The 19,701-nt window shown below is 34.3% G+C and overlaps 1 protein-coding gene across 1 annotated transcript; it reads right to left on the reverse strand.

The window, feature by feature from the left end:
- Positions 1-2,669: 2,669 nt before the first annotated feature.
- LOC148599509 (epidermal growth factor receptor-like) lies at positions 2,670-18,315 on the reverse strand. Its single transcript, XM_088557820.1, has 6 exons — positions 18,195-18,315; positions 12,969-13,337; positions 11,782-11,913; positions 10,830-10,910; positions 8,344-8,462; positions 2,670-5,018 (listed from the first exon to the last, which is right to left on the reverse strand). The coding sequence occupies exons 1-6, from the start codon at positions 18,289-18,291 to the stop codon at positions 4,929-4,931; spliced, it is 888 nt and encodes a 295-aa protein (XP_088413946.1). The 5' UTR covers positions 18,292-18,315; the 3' UTR covers positions 2,670-4,928.
- Positions 18,316-19,701: the final 1,386 nt, after the last annotated feature.

Here is a 19,701-nt window from a genome sequence, read left to right on the forward strand (position 1 = left end):
CTCCCTTCACGGAACTCTCCATTCATAGAAAGAAAGCAAAGAGTAAACAACTATGTGAAGTCTGAATCATGTCTTGCAATTTTTCCAAATCAGGGCAGAAGATTGTTGCCCCGTGCAGATCCGGGTGTTAGGCCTGCAGCAGCGCTAAGCTTGTAAAAGGCGACTAAATAATGCTCGGAATCCTAGCCGGGAGCTAGGGCGCTCTGCTCACAGAGCAACTGGGATGTGTGCCCCAGGTCGTGGAATGGGGTACCCCTGGCGTGTTACATGCTGGGGTTGTCAAGCTATAATACGGAAAAGCTGACCGCAAACCATAGTGGTGCACCGTGTTGGGAAAGATGCCACGTTCCTCGCACGTTAAAGAACCCTACTATGGTATTCTCCCGGAGTAGGAACCATAGGCTCCGCCACAGGAGGCCAAATTGCCCGACCCTATCCATCCCTCCCTATTTCCAGTGGCAATCAAAATTTGTCGACCCCATTGTCCTTGTGTCCCATCCCTTTTTCATTTCATTATAATTTCATGTTCATTTTATCATCCATTTCATGTTCACCGTCTGAATATAGCTGAAATATTGCTGCTCGCACGTTAAACCCCAACAAACAAACAAACAGAAGATTGTTCTGGCGATCTATTTCAAGTATGTTCATTATCATCAAAGAATCAGGCAATCATTTTGACCGAATTTGGCTTTATTTCTGGCACAATTACTTTCAATTATTCCGTCTGTAACCATCATTTTAACCTTCTCATAAATCAAATAGACTTTGAAGTAACAAAAACGTGAGCCACTCCGGAAATTCTTTCGAATAAAATATTTGGTGGATGGTTTGGGGTGAAGACAGACCAAAACACATCTTCACATCTTCAGAGAAGTTTCTCGGAAGTACACGAAAAAACATTGTTCCTGTTGGCACCCGTACGTAAACAACCAACAAAATGAGTCAGTGTTCTACATGTAAATATACCTCTATATCTGTGCTTATACCAAAACAACTGTATAATATTAAAGGCAACAGATGCAGCCCCTGAAACACTCAAGTACCATGATTATTCAAGCGTGTAACTCGTGTTCATCGTGTACATGTATATCATGTACATGGAGTCCTCCTAAAAGGCCCCAAGGAGAGAAAAAGCGGCCGAGGAGAATAAAAAACGCCTGGGGAGACATAAAAAGCGCTCAAAGAGCAGTAAAAAGAGCCCGAGATAAATAAAACTGTAAAAAAGCACCCAGGAGGATATGGAGTTGTAAATCAATAGACATGAACAATTACGAATAATATAACCAAGAACGGTTGGTGGTTTCTTCTATGATTTTGAGGGATAAAAAAATTGAAATGATTTTAACTGATACATACACCGTATTATGTTATCTCTGTTTCAAATTCAAATTATAATTATGTCATCTAACTAAGTAATTGAGGATGATCAACAGTCGTCTATTTTAAAATTATATTGATACAATGTAGTTAACAAATATTGCTGACACGGATTAAAACACCCCACGTTGGACATGCTTTATGCCTCATTCGATTATTGTCAGCTCAATGCCGCTCATTGGTCTTCAATGAACGACGAGAAAATCTCCATATCTACGGATAAGCTGCAGCATAAACAGCATCATACACAGGAACAGTGAAAGAGTTGCATCTATAGACTAAAAAAGTATCCTGCACGTGCAAACAAAACAAAACATACGGAGACCAAAACTTCCTGATTTGGGGCAGGCGAAAAAGAAGCGAGGGAAGGGAAAATACTTGGCGTGATCAAGAAAAATATTACACAATTAAACATACCTAAAATTCAGTTGAAAGAGTAATCAAGGGAACCAAGGTTATAGAGGTAATCAAAGAGTAATCAAGGGAACCAAGGTTATAGAGGTAATCAAAGAGTAATCAAGGGAACCAAGGTTATAGAGGTAATCAAAAGAATGTAATCCAGGGACAAAGTCCAGACATGGAAAAACAGACATACACAACAAAGAACATAAAGTAACTAAAATCGTGCATATGTGTCAGTCTCTTGTTAAAAGAGAAATGAAAAAAATGATTATAGGTTACACAAATTTACGAACAAATGATTACTAGCATTTGACGGACATGCAAGCACCAATTCAGTTTAAACCTTCAAAAAGATATGTCCTCATTGTATGTAATATCAACCCAATCTACCCATGCAGGGTTGAGAACAACGATACATCATAAGTCATACAATAAAGGCACATGTCATGCCGAAAACTTATTTCAAATATAGTAGTTTTATGTAAAGACTATGAGCGAATCAATGTTGATACCTAAACATTCTATCTTTAACGGATTTGACGATAATATCATAACTATATCCCTTATGAATGAGTCTGCTCAACGGTTTAGTGACATTTCGACTAAATAAATAAAATACATGGTTATCCATACACAGATCACAAAAAAAAAAAAAAAATCGATGAGGTAATATATAAAAACTAATTTTAATTTCTACCAAAAGATAACAATTTGTTTATACTTAAGTGAAACATAATCTTTCCCCAACCAATTCACAGGGGAGTTTATAAGATTTAGTATTGGAAGAATAGCATGCTTGATATATAGTGGAAGTTGTCTTTCCCATTTAGTCAGTTCAACATTATACGTTCAGTTAAATTTCATAAAGAAAAATCAAAACTCAAATGTAATTGTGAAAAAGATTTTATTTCAATGCAACAAAAACATGTCTCGACATTTTTCTGCGTATAGTGGTAATATGTTCTGTACAAAGCGTGTTCCATTACAAGGAAATTTTAACACCCGGACCTGGCAAAATGTATCGAACCCTATGGATAGTTCTTATTTTTGTTCAAAATGTATGCTTAAAATTTGCATGGTTATGACTTATTAATTTCACTTGAAACACTCTTTCTATAATCTTGGTTCCCTTGATTACTCTTTATAATCATTCATACAAATTGATTTGTAACACTACTTTACACAAATCATTGTTTTAATCCGCGAAAAATGATACTTGCAATTATGTCCACTTGACTGAATCCGTTAAAATAAGCAACTTTATAAAGTTGAATTAATACACACCCTTAACTACAAATTAGAATTAAATTTTTAACTTCCACCACAGTACACATATTTTAACATGCAAACACAGAATAAACATAGTTTGAAAATATTGTTCCTTTAAAGAAATTACTATTTTTGTCCCATAAAAAGTATACTCGACGTCACTTGTGCTGAAAAAGTAATCAAGGGAACCAAGATTATAGCGGTAATCAAAAGAATGTAATCCAGGGACAAAGACCAGACATGGAAAACAGGCATACACAACAAAGAACATAAAGTAACTAAAATCATACATATAAAGTAACAAAAGTAAATGAGCAACTCGGACTCCACTAAAAACTGGGAGCATGGACCAGATGACCCGGTATGGTAAGCGTCCTCTGCTTTTCTAGAAACACCCGCCAACCTACAAAAAGGTCAATAACTGCGTAAACTCATATTTGTGCCCCCACCCCTTTTCCGATGTGTATTACCGAAATCCTTACCCTTTTGTTTAAAGTAGTGTTTTTTTATGAAAATCAGACAGGAGGTGATACATGCATGCCAAAGACCCACAAATTGTACTTTTGTTGTTAATTCTGAAACAGTTATAGACCACATACAAATCTTAGTTCTTTTAGTAGTTGTGTTCTTAGATCAAAATAATATTATATATATTATAAATATTGGACATGAAATTTCAACTTAGCAAGAGTTGCCGTTCTTGATTGTATTTGATTTGGTTGATTTTAATGAGAGACTAATGTAAGTAAACAAATCCGAATACAGAAAGGACTACCTTTCCGTAACAATATGTTATTGTAGACCGAAAAAAAGATCTGTTGTTCGATGAGTAATCACATCTACGATACGTAGTTAACAAGCTCCACGCAGCGACAGTCATTCATTTCCTTTTTTTCTAACCACTACAGACAGGCCTTTCTAAGTTTTCTGGCATTATTGAAGACTGACAACGTCGATTTTGCAAGATTCTTGCATTTTCTGAGGGCTGGAAGTGAACGTCAGATGATGTTTCAGGGCTTGGTGGATATGCACTTTCAATATTAAATTGGTCGAGATTGTTTAACCAATGTATTGAAGCAAAGAAGGCGAATATACTCTGGGATTTTTGTGTTTCGCAATAACTTATAGAATCGGTTTGATAAAAACACAAACACCGTTTGAATTGATGTTTTTGTGTTTCATTTACACATCGGACTCGAAAAAATAAAACGTTTCGCGGAACGTAGCTAGATGAGCACGCACAGATCGAACACTGAACATATTGGGCAAACATGGCCAAAAATCTCAAGTTAGATACAACGCTGAACTGGATTGTAATTATATATTTAACACAAAATATATAAAAATCAGAGAGATGCTTACACAAATAACCAAAACAATAACATAATTCAAAAATATTTCATGACAATTGAAGTTTCAGTGTATTGTGCAATTATGGAAAAACCTAAAGTTCTCAAACTCCAAAACAATAAAAAAAACATAAGTTCATAACAATTAAAGACGGAACTAACGAACTAAGTCTCCTTACTCAAAAACGAAAACGCAGAAATTCATAAAAATCGAAACGGAATTCATATCAATAGACAGGAACATTTTACAAAGAAACACAAAAACAAAATGGTTGTATAATTCGTCCCTTCTAGACAAACGGGCGTACAAACAACGTCGGTAAAATCAAAACTAGGCACACAGGCGTATAAAAATCTTCGGTAAAATGACGTCGAGTATACACAGAATGGGGAGACAGAAATTGGTATTAATAAATACAATACATGTTTTAAAACGTCAAATAGCATAACCAGCTCTCCTGTTCCCTTGTCTGTGCTTTCATATCCTCGAATATGTAGTAGATTACACGTTCATTCCAAGAAGATCACTCAATTGAGAATACATTCCTGCCCGACACGGCGGATATTGACTGGGCAACTTGGTACGCATCGATTTCCATGTTTGAAATATTTACACATCTGAAATAAAAAATACGTGAAAATTTATGTTTTCTCCCGTACACACAGAGCTATCACGTTTTTTTACACATAGTAAAACCTATATCAGGTAATCGTGTATTAGAAGATTACATACATAAGACATACGGTACTTATTTACAAGTTAACTTTAAATATTCTGGAAAATTCTGAGTACTCTGGATGACAGACATTTCAAGCAGAGACTTGCTTATGAATTGTGTGACATAACTCGATGCGATTACTTTTGTATTAATCGTCCATAAAAAGAATTTGAACTTAAGCAATTTTTTTATTTCAACAGAAAAGTAACCGTCATAATATGAAGTACCGATATGAAATGAAAACATACCGTGAAATATTTTGTTTCAGACTGAAAATTCAGTGTTAAACCTACTAGAATTTTAAAATACTAAAAGGAATTTTATGGTAGTAGACCTGGGGTACCCCCAAAATTTTTCCACAATTCAATTTTCTGTTAATTTGAACATGATGTTACACTAACTGTGGCACATCATTTGTCAATTTTTAAAGAAAATTCGCCGTGCTGATTTTGAACAATGCAGTCTTAAATATTGCTATTGTTAGAAATCTGAATTACTGGCCAAACTGAACCAAATCTCGTATTTTAGGGTCATTTTGACAATATATTTAAATAAATAACTGAATATTAAATCAAATTCACTTTAAAAGGATTTTTATATAAGATTTCACATGAAATTTTATTCTATCCATTTTATAAAAGAGATACTATGCTTTTAATTTACCAAAATAACAAAAAGGGGGGAGGGGGTAATTTAAGTTATTTGTTTATATAAAAAATTCCATTTTGCGAAATTTTTGTACAAAACTGATATTATATGCATATGTAAATCAATAAACAAATCAAAAACAAATTTAAGAATGTTCACCGTATAGTTTTTTTTAATGTTTTCATGATTATATGGTAAGGCATTGAAATTGAAATATGTTTTTTAATAATTAATTATAATGGCTAAAATAATGTTAATATTCAATAAGGATACCAAATACCAAATTATGACGACTAATTATATTGATGAAAGATCATCGCCGGGCACAGATTGACTCAACTATTCATGTCACACAAATTTTCATACTTCTGCACGAATTAAGGGACAAACTCATAGTTCAATGCTGGGTAGAGTAATATGCTGAACAAAGCAACAAAATGAAAACAGAAAGCTTATAAGGAATTATAAAAAGTGTATTTTTTAACTCTAAAAGGTTTAGGAGTTATAAAACTGGAAGGTTATTGGTTAGCCATACTGTCTCATAACAGGGATTATCATCATATTTGAATATGAATATTTTATCTAAAGGAATCTTGATTTGTAGAAGAAGGCATCATTTCAAACGTTTTCCCCACCTTATAAAAATATATTCCTCAATGTACCCATTTGAAACATTAAATCAATACTTCAAAAGAGCATAGTTACTGGGGCTGGCGTCTTTGTTCTTGTAGTTGGTACTTTTCTTGGAGTTATTTCCCTTTAGCACCGGTATCACTTTGAAGAGTGCATGTTAGGAGTCATTCAAACGCTCTAGTGACTAAAATCATTTCAATCTGGATTACATGTACCTCCCTTACCCCACGTCTACTACCTTAAGAAGAACGTTCAAGAAAAGAAAATAAAGTCGGTCAAATATTCTGACAACAACATTTCCCATCGAATTGTAACATATCGTTTGATATTGAGATTCAGACATTCGAACGACAATTAAGTTTAAATTGTACCTTTTAAAATGTTTTATCATATTCAGGACCACTGTTGTGGTTTTCATTTGTCCGGTTTTTTCCTATACATTGTCATTTGTTTTAAGGAATTTTCTTTTTGACTATTCCTTTAGAATGTTGTCTTGAGTTTATCAGCTTGGTAATTATGTTATTACCCATAATTCAACCGTAAACACTTTAAAATCCAGATAAATCATGTGTCAATTCAACATAAACCCACTCTTATGAGTAGGAGTATGAAAAGGCATATGGTAATTTATGTTTTGTTTTTCTTTTTTCACTCTTCCATAAACGTACTTCCAAGACAGTTAGAGTGGGGAAACGCTCCCAGACCTAACGTCTACACAGCAGCCCAGTCGCTTGTAGGACATATTCTGACCGAGGTCTTCCGTCAGGTATCCCGAAGGCTGGGCTCTAGTTAGTTCTACCTAACCCACTAACAACGACCGTGAGAAGCCTGTATTGGTATTCAAGGTCGTTAAAACCGCCCCAATCATCATTATTGTTTCAAAAGGATGTCACAAACGACAAGAGTGTGGTTTTCATATGATTTTCGAAAACATATGATAATATGTGATTTCAAAAGCAGAAAAAAAAACATATATTTTTACCATACAAGATCGAATCATATATTCCCATGTATTAAAACATAAACAACATATGAAGCATTTTGTCCGTGTAGAGGTCTCAAAGGTTCTTGGTCAGAAATTAATGGACATTGACTTCGGATCCACACTAATTTGAAACCCTGGAAATATTGTGGAGGAAACAGGAAGGAGATGATTTAGACCTTGTCCAAAAAACTTGCATTATAGTGCTACTGGTCCAGATGATGCTTCACGCCAAATTTTAATTTAAACCCCATGCATAAATGGAACTTTAAGAAAGCCTGATTTTACCTAAAAAAGCTTTGACAATATAACAAATAGACCGATGAAGTGAGAAACATGTGCAATTTTGTTAATATTTCTGGTATCGATAAATGAACACATAAGGTCTTCGTTTAGCATTTGTTTTGATGTCCCCCTTATGAAAAAAAGCAAAATTTTCGACGGACACCAACGATTGCCGAGAACTTTAAGAAAACGTTAGTTAATCGTGTTGCACGTTTTAAAACGGATTTTATTATATATTTGTAGATAGCACGCAGCGATTTATCCATGTTCCATTAGTAAAAAATGATAAATCACACTATGAAATAAATTCGGAATTTTCATTCTCAAACTTTCACAACACATCACAACACAAATCACGCAATTTTGTTGTTGGAAATAGCAATAAATTATGGAGAAAATCTAAATAATAAAGAGGATAATTAACTGATTATTGCCAATAACAAAACATTACAACTCGTGTCAGGAACGCTTGATTATCCTATTACTATGTGCTGTTTTCTTTGGGTTCTTGTTATTTGAAAGCTCAGTCCGTTAACTGAATGCATTCATCACGTTACGCATCGTAAACAAAAAACTTCTTGTATGAGAGTCAAGCCAAGTTATAAGTCAAAGATCATAATAACAGGAGTGTTATACAAAACATGTATAATAAGTATATTCTGTTGATAATACACACCACACAATCAGCGTCCGTCGGTCCGTAACATCCGATAGCACACTCAGGATGACAACAACCGAGGATATAACTGTCGTAACATCTTCCTGGACAGGATGCATGGCATTCTGAACTACGAACTGGAAAAAAAGACAGTTTTGTATAGTTTCGTATTACTTGGTGTAACACTTGATTTCAGTCAAATTGCAAATATGTGTAGAAAAATAGCAACTTAATGTTCTCAAGCGTATCGACCTTATTCTTTCATTATGTCAAATTTTCGTTTTTGTCCCCTCACCTGGCACGTTTGCTCAGGGCAAAACACTTTAGAGAAAATTCAAGAAAGCGTTCTTAGCTATATTTATCAGGATGAAAATTCTCCCTATGAAAAGTTCACTACTCTCACCCCTTAAAATCAGACGGTTGAGAACAATAAGCATTAAAACTTTCAAGATCATAAATAATTTGATACCCCAATATTTTTTACAAGATCTTGTTTGAATCAAGATTAACTCTTATAACGTCAGGTATACTAACACAACAGAAACACTCAGAGTAAAAACCGCCAGGTATGGTCTGAACTTCCTTAGAGATTAGGAATAGTCTCCCGGATGAACCAGGAAAGCAGACAAATAAAAATTACATGTATTTCAAGACCCTCATTAATACATGGGCAGGTATTATCTGTAAATCATAGGAGCTGAATGTTTCTATACATTATTCTTGTTTTTCTTTGTTTTGTTTAGATTTGTTTTCTGTTTCTGCTGAATGCCTTTGTTTTTCTTTACATGTTGCTTTCGTTCCACTTGCTTTATGTGTGTATTACGATATAACCTGGAAGCCCAGGTAATATTTCCTTTCCACAAGCTTCTCTCAAATATAACCCTAGGTCACCAGTGACGTCTTCTGTCTTTTGATTGGATGAGCGAATATTACGTTATTTTATTTACTTTTATAGTTCCAATATTCAAATTTAAAGAAAAATAGGTTAGATTTTTTTTTTCAAATAAGTTATATCTTTCGATATAAATGCACAATTATATAGTTAATTAAGATAATCTCATCTTTATTTTCATTGTATTTCATAAGCTGCAATTTACTGATATATAGAGTTTGTAAGTCTCGTTCTATACTCGGCGTCACATAAATAACATACTGTTAAAATTTGAATAAAAATATTTTCTACGACTTTATTGACACCAACCGTCGTTTAAATTGTCTTAAATGACTTGCTCATTCGTTTAGCCAAACTGCTTCTCAAAAACAAGTCGTTTATTAGCTTAAATCATGCGTAACAAATCCTTACGGGAAAATCCCATACTAATATCCGCCATGTTGGTTTTTACGGGACGATTTGTTTACAAACGAAGTGCGTAAGTTCCCGTCGAACTCCGGTGACAATCGTCTGCTTGATCAACTTCTCGGTATTATACGTTGTTCGCGTAAAATAAATCCGAGATATCCGAAATAACGCCGAATTGCATTCTGGGTTCTTCGGTTTTTGGACAAACCATTTAAACGTAAACAACATCTCCTAGCAACCAGATCACTGTAAACATGGCCGACTTTTTACAATGTAAATATTGCCACCTAGAATTAAAATCTGACCGGAATTTAACGATTCAATGTTTAGGGAGAAGCCGTTTGGCTAAACGAATGAGCAAGTCATTTAAGACAATTTAAACGACGGTAGGTGTCAATAAAGTCGTAGAAAATATTTTTATTCAAATTTTAACAGTATGTTATTTATGTGACGCCGACTATAGTTTCAGTTTCCCTTCTAAACATTTTTATCTCTTAGAACTTGATCATTGTCATTTTTAATCCGTATTTTTACCAAAAAATGATACTTCGCGTTTAACATTGAATTGAATGCTACGTTAATGACGAATCTCCATACATTTGAATGGTAGACTAGGACCCATTCTTACGAAACCACGGAGTCACGTGACGAGACTTACATACCCTATTGTGCATATCCATTGGTGGTGACCTGAGTCTATATTTTAGCGACTTAGGGTCGCTTACGATATTGACCAGTGAACAAGATCAATTAAGATAGTGCTTTATATGTTTTACCCCAAGTCTTGTGTATTTACATGTTTTTTTTTTGTTTGTATATATCTTTATGCCTGCGTCTTTTAAGCATGTGTAATGTTTGTGTATTTATATGTAATTGGTACTGTTTGACCGATAAATTACTTAAAATATCTTTTGCCCACTCGTTCCCACAAATGAATAATATCCTTCATCAAATTAAGCAAAAAAAAAGTAAATACTTTGAAATCCATTTTTGCTGACAAGGAAACCTACATTAGAACTTAAGGCAAATGTCTTCCTCATATTATTCACTTAATCTAAGTTTGATGGAAAATCAAATCTCTTTGTCAATTACCAAGTTAACTTACTACCCAAGGAAGTTCACTGGGTGATCGTCATTGAATCACAGACAGACAAACTATATACCCAGGAGTTAAATATATGACTGACTCGCTACATAATCTTACTTGTTTGACACATAAACCGTGTCTCTCCCCAGCAATGTCTTTGTCCATTTACTTCACATTCTGAATCACATTCTTTTTCGCCTATATATATATATAATAATACAAATTTTGTAACATGTACATATATTTTTTGTTTCTGATTTTGTAAGCTTAGACGATATCAATTTTGCCCTTTTGAGTCGTTAATTAAGAACGACCGTTTCATCAGTATGACTAATTGAAGATGCATGGTTTTGAATGAAGGGTCATCATAAACGATAAACATTGCTTGTTTATATATTTTACAGAGTTCTAATGGGGAAAGTATTTTGTGTACACCTAATAAAAAGCAAACGTACACAAAAAGCTTTAATCTGTGCACATTTTAGAGTGTGTACGCACAATAAAATGATGCGCGCATATGATAATTATTTCACGCTCAGAATATAATATCACAATATCTTTTTTCGTGAGCACTGAATTTTCTCTTTCGGGTGCTTATCGGAGCCTCGTAGTTTGGGCGACGTTTTATGAGTTAATTATAACAAACTGCGAAGTTTGGTAGGAAAGGGTTTTTTGTTATTGCTCTTACTTTTTTTTCTTTTTTATCTATTTATGCGTGTGTGTGTGTGTGTGTGTGTGTGTGAGAGAGAGAGAGATTGAACTAAATGGGATGCTTGTATTTCCGAAATATAAACATATATATATACATATATACATTGTAGATAACTCCAATTGCAATAATCTGATTATAATCGACTATTACATGTATATTCCTTCACGTGAGCAAATATACACGTCAGTTTTCAGCAAAAAAAAATAAAAAAGTCCTGTCTTTTGAACAACAATATTCACAATCAGATTGACTAACAGTTACGTGTAATTAGTAGAACAGACACGTGTATATTCCATCTTTTTTTGTGGGATTTTATGTACTGTAGATAATGCTTTTAAAATTGTTCTATCGACTCACACTGTTCAGAGTAAGCTAGCTCGCCATATTTTACTGGTTCTTCGTCATCGGGCACAATAGAGCGCCAGTTTATTGTGTTCACGTGACATAGATGGGGATTCTGAGCAAAGAAAACCTTTCCTTTCGAAATTTCTGAAAAAAAATCATATGAAGTCCTATTCCAAATTATTGCAACTAATTGAACGTTTAGAATGTTTCATCCCAAGCATAATATTAAATAGATGATGATGTTGATTATCGATGTCGCCAAAGATGTCGGTGTTTAAAGAATAATAGATATATATGCTGATAGTAAACTTATACACAAAAATTATGATAAAAAGTAAAGTTTTGTAAGATTCAAGCGAAATGGGAAAAAAATCAGAAACATGCATGTTTTAAACCCATTTGAAAATATCATTATTTGATCTCTGCATTACTGGATTTGATCAGAAATTTCTCAGTAGAATGTTAGAAAAAAAGTTTTGACAGAGTTATCTGCCCTTGAAATATTCATTGAAATAACTCGTTTTACCAAAATGATATGGAAAATCTTTTTTCCTTGATTCTGGTAGCGAAAATTTCAAAATGATGGTTTTTTTACATACCATGTTTTACCCACAGCCTGATTCTTACACAGACTGACACTTACATGTATGACATCAACTCGAAAAATTATACTTAACATAACAGCAAAATTACTGTAATGAGTATGCGTAAAATATACATCCGCAAAGTACGGTTTGGAGTAGAAGAGAAGAATTATCCTCGCGGCATGCTCGTGGGCTATCTCGAAGTTAACACGGAAAGGTCTATTCTTCAATGTTTCATATTACATATGAATATATAGCCGGACCAGTCTGGGCATACCAAAATATAAAATTGGCATTTCCGTTGGAATTACATTTTCAATTTATATAAATCGTAAACCATCAAGTGCACGCAAAGATGTTTCAGATTACTGTAAGTGGAATTTACGTCCTTAAACATTTACGTCAAAATTTTGACATGTAAAAAAATCATCTTATTTTGCGAATCGATACGAATGCCTGTGGATATCTACAAATAAAATGATTTTACAGTTCCCTAAGAAAGCAACAAAATTTTGCAAAAATGTACATGTACATATATCATGAATATTTAGCTCTCTCCTTTTTACACGTTGAAATCGGACGTTTGAAGGAACTAGTAATTGACATAAGAAGTACCTTGTAAAGCAGGTAGCTGTAACTCCCTGAGTCCAAGGCGAAGTGGGTCATCACCAGCCTCAGATGTCAAGGCAACAACAAGGCCGTACTCCTCCCCCATAATGTTGTAGGTACTATCTGCTCTAATCAGCCTCAAGTTTGTCAGAGGTATGGTCTCTACCTCTAACAAGCCAAGGAGGACATATCCTGTTACAACTCGTATAGAGGAAAGAAAGGTTATATCGTAGGAGGCATTTATTGCCTTGTCAACATGGGTCACTTCAAGGTTTCCCTCCACGTGGGTACAGTCTTTATACCTCCTTCGTAGAGATTCATAATGGTCGTCCTGGTTACCAGACATTCCAAAGCCAACGTGTGTTCCGTAACATTCTGAAAATTGTAGGTTGAATTTCCTTTATTTGTATTATTTCATGCGCTTTTAATATCTCATTTACAAGTCGATTTTACATATCCTTTTGATTTATTTATATGGTTTGTGATTTACTTCTGTAACAAACGAACACTCTACATTTCATTTTTAAGGGTTTGAATAGGATACAATTTGAAATAAATCGGCAGAAAGCAAATGTGTGATGAACGCTTTTTCCAACAAACGGTCGGCATTTCAATAGTCTATGCATACAAAGAATGCTTGTTTCTGGGCCCTATTTTCCGTCCTCTCTTAACAGTTCTAGTCACAACACCTAAAATCAATTCCAGCAATTCGTTTGTGGTATGGCACCTAAAACTAAAATTTCAAAGAGATCCATTCACTTATAGTCAGGATTGTGCCCGGACACCGTGGAAAGGCTTGTTTCCGGTCACTTTTGGGCCCTGATTTATAAATGATTCAGGTAATACCATAAATCAATTTCAGCCTTCCTTTGGTGCTATGGCGTCCTATTGTGCTGCTTCAAAGCGATTCATTCACTTATAGTCAATAATTTTCCGAACATCACAGAATGGTTTGTTCCTGAATATCCTTTTTGGCCCCTAATTCCTAAAAAAATTACGTTATGATCTCTTAAAGTACTCTAAGCCTTCCTTTTGTGGTATGACAACTGTATGTGTAATTTTTGTATGTGTAACGGCGGGTGTTTATAGAAAAGCAGAGGACGCTTACCCTAGCGGTGCACCTGGTCCATGCTCCCAGTTTTTAGTGGAGTCCGAGTTGCTCATTTGCTTTTTTACATTGTATGTATGATTTTAGTTACTTCAGGTTCTTTGTTGTGTGTCTGTTTTCCATGTCTGGTCTTTGTCCCTGGGGTACATTCTTTTGATTACGGCTATAACCTTGGTTCCCTTGATTACTGTTTCAAAGAGGTCCATTCAAAATTAATCAAGTAACTGTTCGGACATTATGAAAAGGCTTGTTTCTTGTCCCTTTAATTATGGCCCCTAATTCCTAGATGGTTCAAGTCACTACCCCCAAATTCAATTCCTTCCTTCAGCGGTATCATGGCACCTTATGGTATAATTCCACAAAGGTAAGGCCTTAACTAAAGTTATTGTCCTGATCTGAAATGTTTACGAACGACGACGACGATAGCATGATACCATTATATGACCGTAAATTTAGTGTGGTCGTATAAAAAAATAACCATTTTCTAAATATTTAAATAAAAGGTTTCGTCAAGTGCAGCATAATACGACCGCAGCTAGTTCACTTGATGCAAGTGTGAACACAATACTATTTTTGACATACTAAACATAGGGACTTACAGTTCATTATGGATACACCAACACATTTCGACACAATATTGCACAATATTTTGGAACTCAATTTAAGTATAAAGGTCTGCTTCAGGGTGCATTCATGGATCATTTTGTACCTCATTATCTCACAAATAGTAAATGATAAGGTTAATTTGGTCAGCATATTTCTTAAGCTCTTGCATTGAGGCTGGGATTTACATATGGAACCCAATAAAAAAGATTAAAAAAAAACCGCACCAACAAGAAAAAGGCCAATTTGTGAGGATTGGTCCCCTTTGAACCCTTATAACTGGAAAGCCGCAAGAAATATATGAAATTTGACTGATAAATGCAGGCAGGGAATTTCATGAGGAATGTAACAAAAAAACTTCAAAATAGCACCAAAAATAAAAAAGAAGATTTTTTGGGCATTGTCCCATTTGGCCCCTTATAATTTGAAAACTGTCAAAGATTCCAAAATCTGATTGAAAAACGTAGACAACGACTCATTAGGAATTTACTGAAACAATCCAAATAAAAACAGAAATAAAAAGGCCATTGTAAAGAAATAATAAGAAAATACATGTTTCTGTCCCCTTTGTGGCCCCTTATTCTTATTTGGTTGAAGTAACAGCCCCAAAAATCAATTCAAGTCTTTGTTTTGTGGTATGGATCATTGTTATGTCTAATATGATGTCTTCATGTCGTCAAACAGTATATGTCGGTACAACCCCATTTTTAGCACCTGCGGCACTGTCTTTTTTCTTTCGCTGTCGCTTCGAAACAATGCACTCATTTAATAACGTTTACGCGATGATTTAACGGCTGCGAGGTTATCTAATTGATATCAATTACATAAATACACTCATTTAACTCATACGATGACATAAATATACAAATTTAATCCAACTTCCATATGGGGGAGGTTAAACGGAACAGCCGTTATTTTGGCTACGCCCAGGGAAGTTGTCCCAAAATTACCGTATTTGTCTTTTGTGGTATGGAACATTGTTATACATGTACAATTTCATAAGATTAATTCACTAATGGTCAAGTTATTGTCTGGACATGCATGATTCTGGTCCCCTCTTTGGTCCCTTATTTCTCAGAAATTCAAGTGTTTACCCCAAAAATCTATCCAAGTCTGACCATTGTGGTAAAGACTATAGATTGTTATGAAACAATATCATAGCCATTCCTATACTTTAATTTGAATTATATAGTTAAATTCCATGAAATGCTTGTCTTTTTTGGTCCCTGATTCTAAAACGGATAAGGGCCATAACTCCCAATATCAATACCAACTTTTCAATTGTGGTTTGGAACCTTGTTATAAAATTTTATAAAGGTGTTCAACTAGTATGCAAGTTATCGTACGAAAAAAACAAGTGTGTACGGACGACGGCGACGACAACAACGATGACAGCAACATACCAATATACGACCGCAATATTTTAGCGGTCGTATAAAAAATGGGTGCAATCGGTATTGAGTAAGTCCGATAATTGCAAAATCCTTCTTTAAAATTTTTGTTTAAATCAAGTCTCTTAATTCTAAATCGTAAAAATGGAAATTAAAGAAACGCACACAGAACAGATGGGCTAAATATTGACACAACATTCCAGCTTTAAAATTAAGCTCTCAATTATGGTCAATAGCTCAAATACTTGCAATTAGACTTTTAAAGATAACATGATCAGACAAACAGACGGACAGACAAGTGCTTTCTTTCAATAACATAATTTATTTCTGTAGGGTGTGATCAATAAAAATCAAAAGCCTAGATAAACAGAAATAAACAATTAATAATTTCGTGGCATTTCGTGGAAGCGTCTATGAGTTGAAGTCTATAAGCACGACATTGTAGAATAAAAAAATACAAATATTAGAAGGGAGCTTACACAAATAGAAATAAACGATTAAACAAAGTTTCGTGAAAATTGCTTGAAGCTTTTTCAGGTCATCAGGAAAATATTGGACCCCCTTTTTCATGAATTAAGTCCCATAACTCAAAAATGAAAAAAAAAGAGAAAAATCTATAAAATCTAAATAGAGCTCACATCAATGTAAAAAAAATCAGCAAAGTTTCGAGAAAACAGGTGAATCTTCTACTGAGTTATAATTTGAAACCAAAAGCCCCCCTTCCTCATAACTCTAAATCTTAAAATCATAAAATTTCAAAAAATGAAAGGGACTTTCCATTGGTATACATAAATAATTCACAAAAGTGCATTGAAATTGCCGCAAGAACTTTTGAGTTCCGAAGTCCGGATACATAAAATCATCTTGTTTTGTATGATTAAAGTCCTACTACTCAAAAATAGCATAATCTTAAATAAATAAAAATTAAAGAGGATCTCACATAATTGAAAATAAAACTAATCACCAGTTTAAATCAATCGGTGGAGGCATATTTAGTTGAAGTACGAACTGTGGACAACGGGTGTACGGACACCGAAATAACATAATACAGACGTATAAAATCGAAATGGAGTTTACACCAATAGAAGTGAACAATTCAAGTTTTATAGATATTGATGCAAGGGTTTTTGAGTAATTGTCTAGAAACAGAAAATCACACAACTAAAAAAATGTAACAGAATTTTCTTAAAATCAAAAGGGAGCTACAATCAAAAGATGGTTTTATAAAAACTGTTGTCAGCATGCGAAGTGAGAACGACAGACGGACAGACGGGCTCGTAAGATAATACTTTCCTAAAAATATCTTTAACATAATAAGGCTATTACATGTATGAAATAAAATAATTTATACCAACCATCGCCTTTGTACCCTTTAACTTCATTCCTGTAGAAAGTGTGAGCTGGTAAATGAAAACATGGAATTGACCCTTTTCGACTTCATTCATGTAGAAAGTTTGCAGTGGTAAACGAAAACGTGGAACTAACCTAAGTACATCGTGTTTTTTTTTCGGTACCAGAGGCGGAGTCTATTGGGGTGATTCTGGGGTTTGGACCCCCCTTTTTGTTTTAAAATATTGTTAAAATTGTGCAGAACTATGGCAAAAATGAACAAATAAAAGAACAAATTTCTGGATACATGTAAATTAACTCGATACAAGTAAATTAACTCGATACGTACTGTCACCCCATTTGAAACCAAAATTATAAGTGATTATTTTAGTATTCAACTTTTTACAATACACAAAACACTTCTATCACGACCATGATCATGATTGTAATAAATGACGTAGATAATTGAAGCTGAAACTCCTTCGAAGATGATTAAGTGAAGGGGTTATCTCGGGTCGCATTCTCTCGCTAGTGCAGTTACACAAAGGTTTTGACTAGTTTATGAATACCACTACACATATACAGCACGCGATAAATATTTAAGAAATTAAAGGCATGATTATACAAGATTTTTTTAATTCTTGGTACTTTTCAGACTAAATGATTTGAAATACGCTTTTATTCCCCTTCGTCCATTAAGACTCGCATACACTAAGATTTACTTGAAGTTCTAAATACATCCATGTTACAAGAACATGTATCAATAATGGCAACAAAGTGGATATAATCTTAGAGACAAACCTTTTGTTTCCTCTTCCTTATCTACTGTTACAATTTTAACTCCATAAATATTCGGTAAAACATATAAAAAAGTAAACAAACACATTAAAACATCCATTTTGAAATGCTGAACTGAACTGATCACGTGACAATAGTTCATAATTGATTCAGCATCCAAAAATATATATTGACAGGCAGGTGGTGTTTTTTTTTTATATCTAGTACATTCGTGTGTTAATCAACTAATTCAAAGGCCTAATGGTTTTGTGTACCTTTTTGCAAACACGCTTACGTATTTTTATGGAGCTTGGGATTGAGTTTCGAACCTGGAATCCTTACTTCACCTACGGCACTCTAGATAGATCTATATCCAAATATTAATCCTTACTTCACCTACGGCACTAGATAGATCTATATCAAAATATTTTTAAAAGTTCCCGATTACAAGCTAATGAAACTATAACGGATCGTCTCGCGTGCCTTCATTTATATTTGAGCACTGTTCGAAGGAATAGTGACCGCTATCTTTGAAATAAGCGTAGATATTCATTTTATATCGACTGTTGTACATATAGGATTACCCAGGTCAAGTGCTAGCATGTCAGTTAATTACGAGTAGTCCTTAGTTTGTACATTTGTGTAAGTTATATCCAGTTTCTTCATTTCTGTTGTAACAAAGGACTCGGATCTTTTTGAACTTATTTTAGGTTTGTTTCATTGTGTAATATCATTTCCACAGTAGCTAGATTTTAAAGGGGAGGGTTGTGATCACGCCAAAGTATTTTAACCCCACCGCATTTTTTGTGCCTGTCTCAAGTCTGGACTTTCAGGTGTATGTATTAAGTTAATTATTATGTTTCTTGAGTATATATAGAGGCAACTTTTTCGCTGTGCCTGTGTATAAATATGTTTTGGGAGCAGCTGCAGCCTGCCCTGTGGTGCACGGCTTTCCACTTCGTTCTTTGAAGACCAATGGGTGGCCTTGGGCTGATATATTCATCCTAGTGGGACTGATGTCTCTCTGGCATATTCACAATAGCTATTTTCGTTATATATAAGATATTAATTGCATAATCAATGTATCCAATGGCGGATCATAAAGGTGATCCGCACACTCTTTTTGCTGAACAATTTCTTAAAAAAAATTGAAATTAATTGTCCGGAACCACTCTGGGTCCCTTTTTAAAATCTCTGGATCCGTCCTGATGTACATGTACAATAGGATTTTTTTTTAATTCATCGAAACAGTTATGACTCAATATGCTCGTTGATCTTTGTCAAGTACTTTTTTAAGTATGAGGCCATTACAAGACATTATTTGTACATATGTCGTGTAATTCCAAAATATAATATTGGCAATGCATAATTTACTATGCCTGAATTCAGCAAACTCAAAGAAACTTTAGATCCAGAAATAAAATATCTGTAAATACTGAGTTTATTCAGAATTTAGTGGTTTTCTGGAGACAGAAAGGTGTACAAACATCAAGGTCCAGCAATTCGAGTGTGTGTACTTGTTTAGTTACTA

This window comes from Perna viridis, chromosome 13 (genome assembly GCF_037379345.1).
Source record: "Perna viridis isolate PV_CMFRI_1.1 ecotype Kerala chromosome 13, ASM3737934v1, whole genome shotgun sequence".
NCBI classification, from domain to species: Eukaryota; Metazoa; Mollusca; class Bivalvia; order Mytilida; family Mytilidae; genus Perna; species Perna viridis.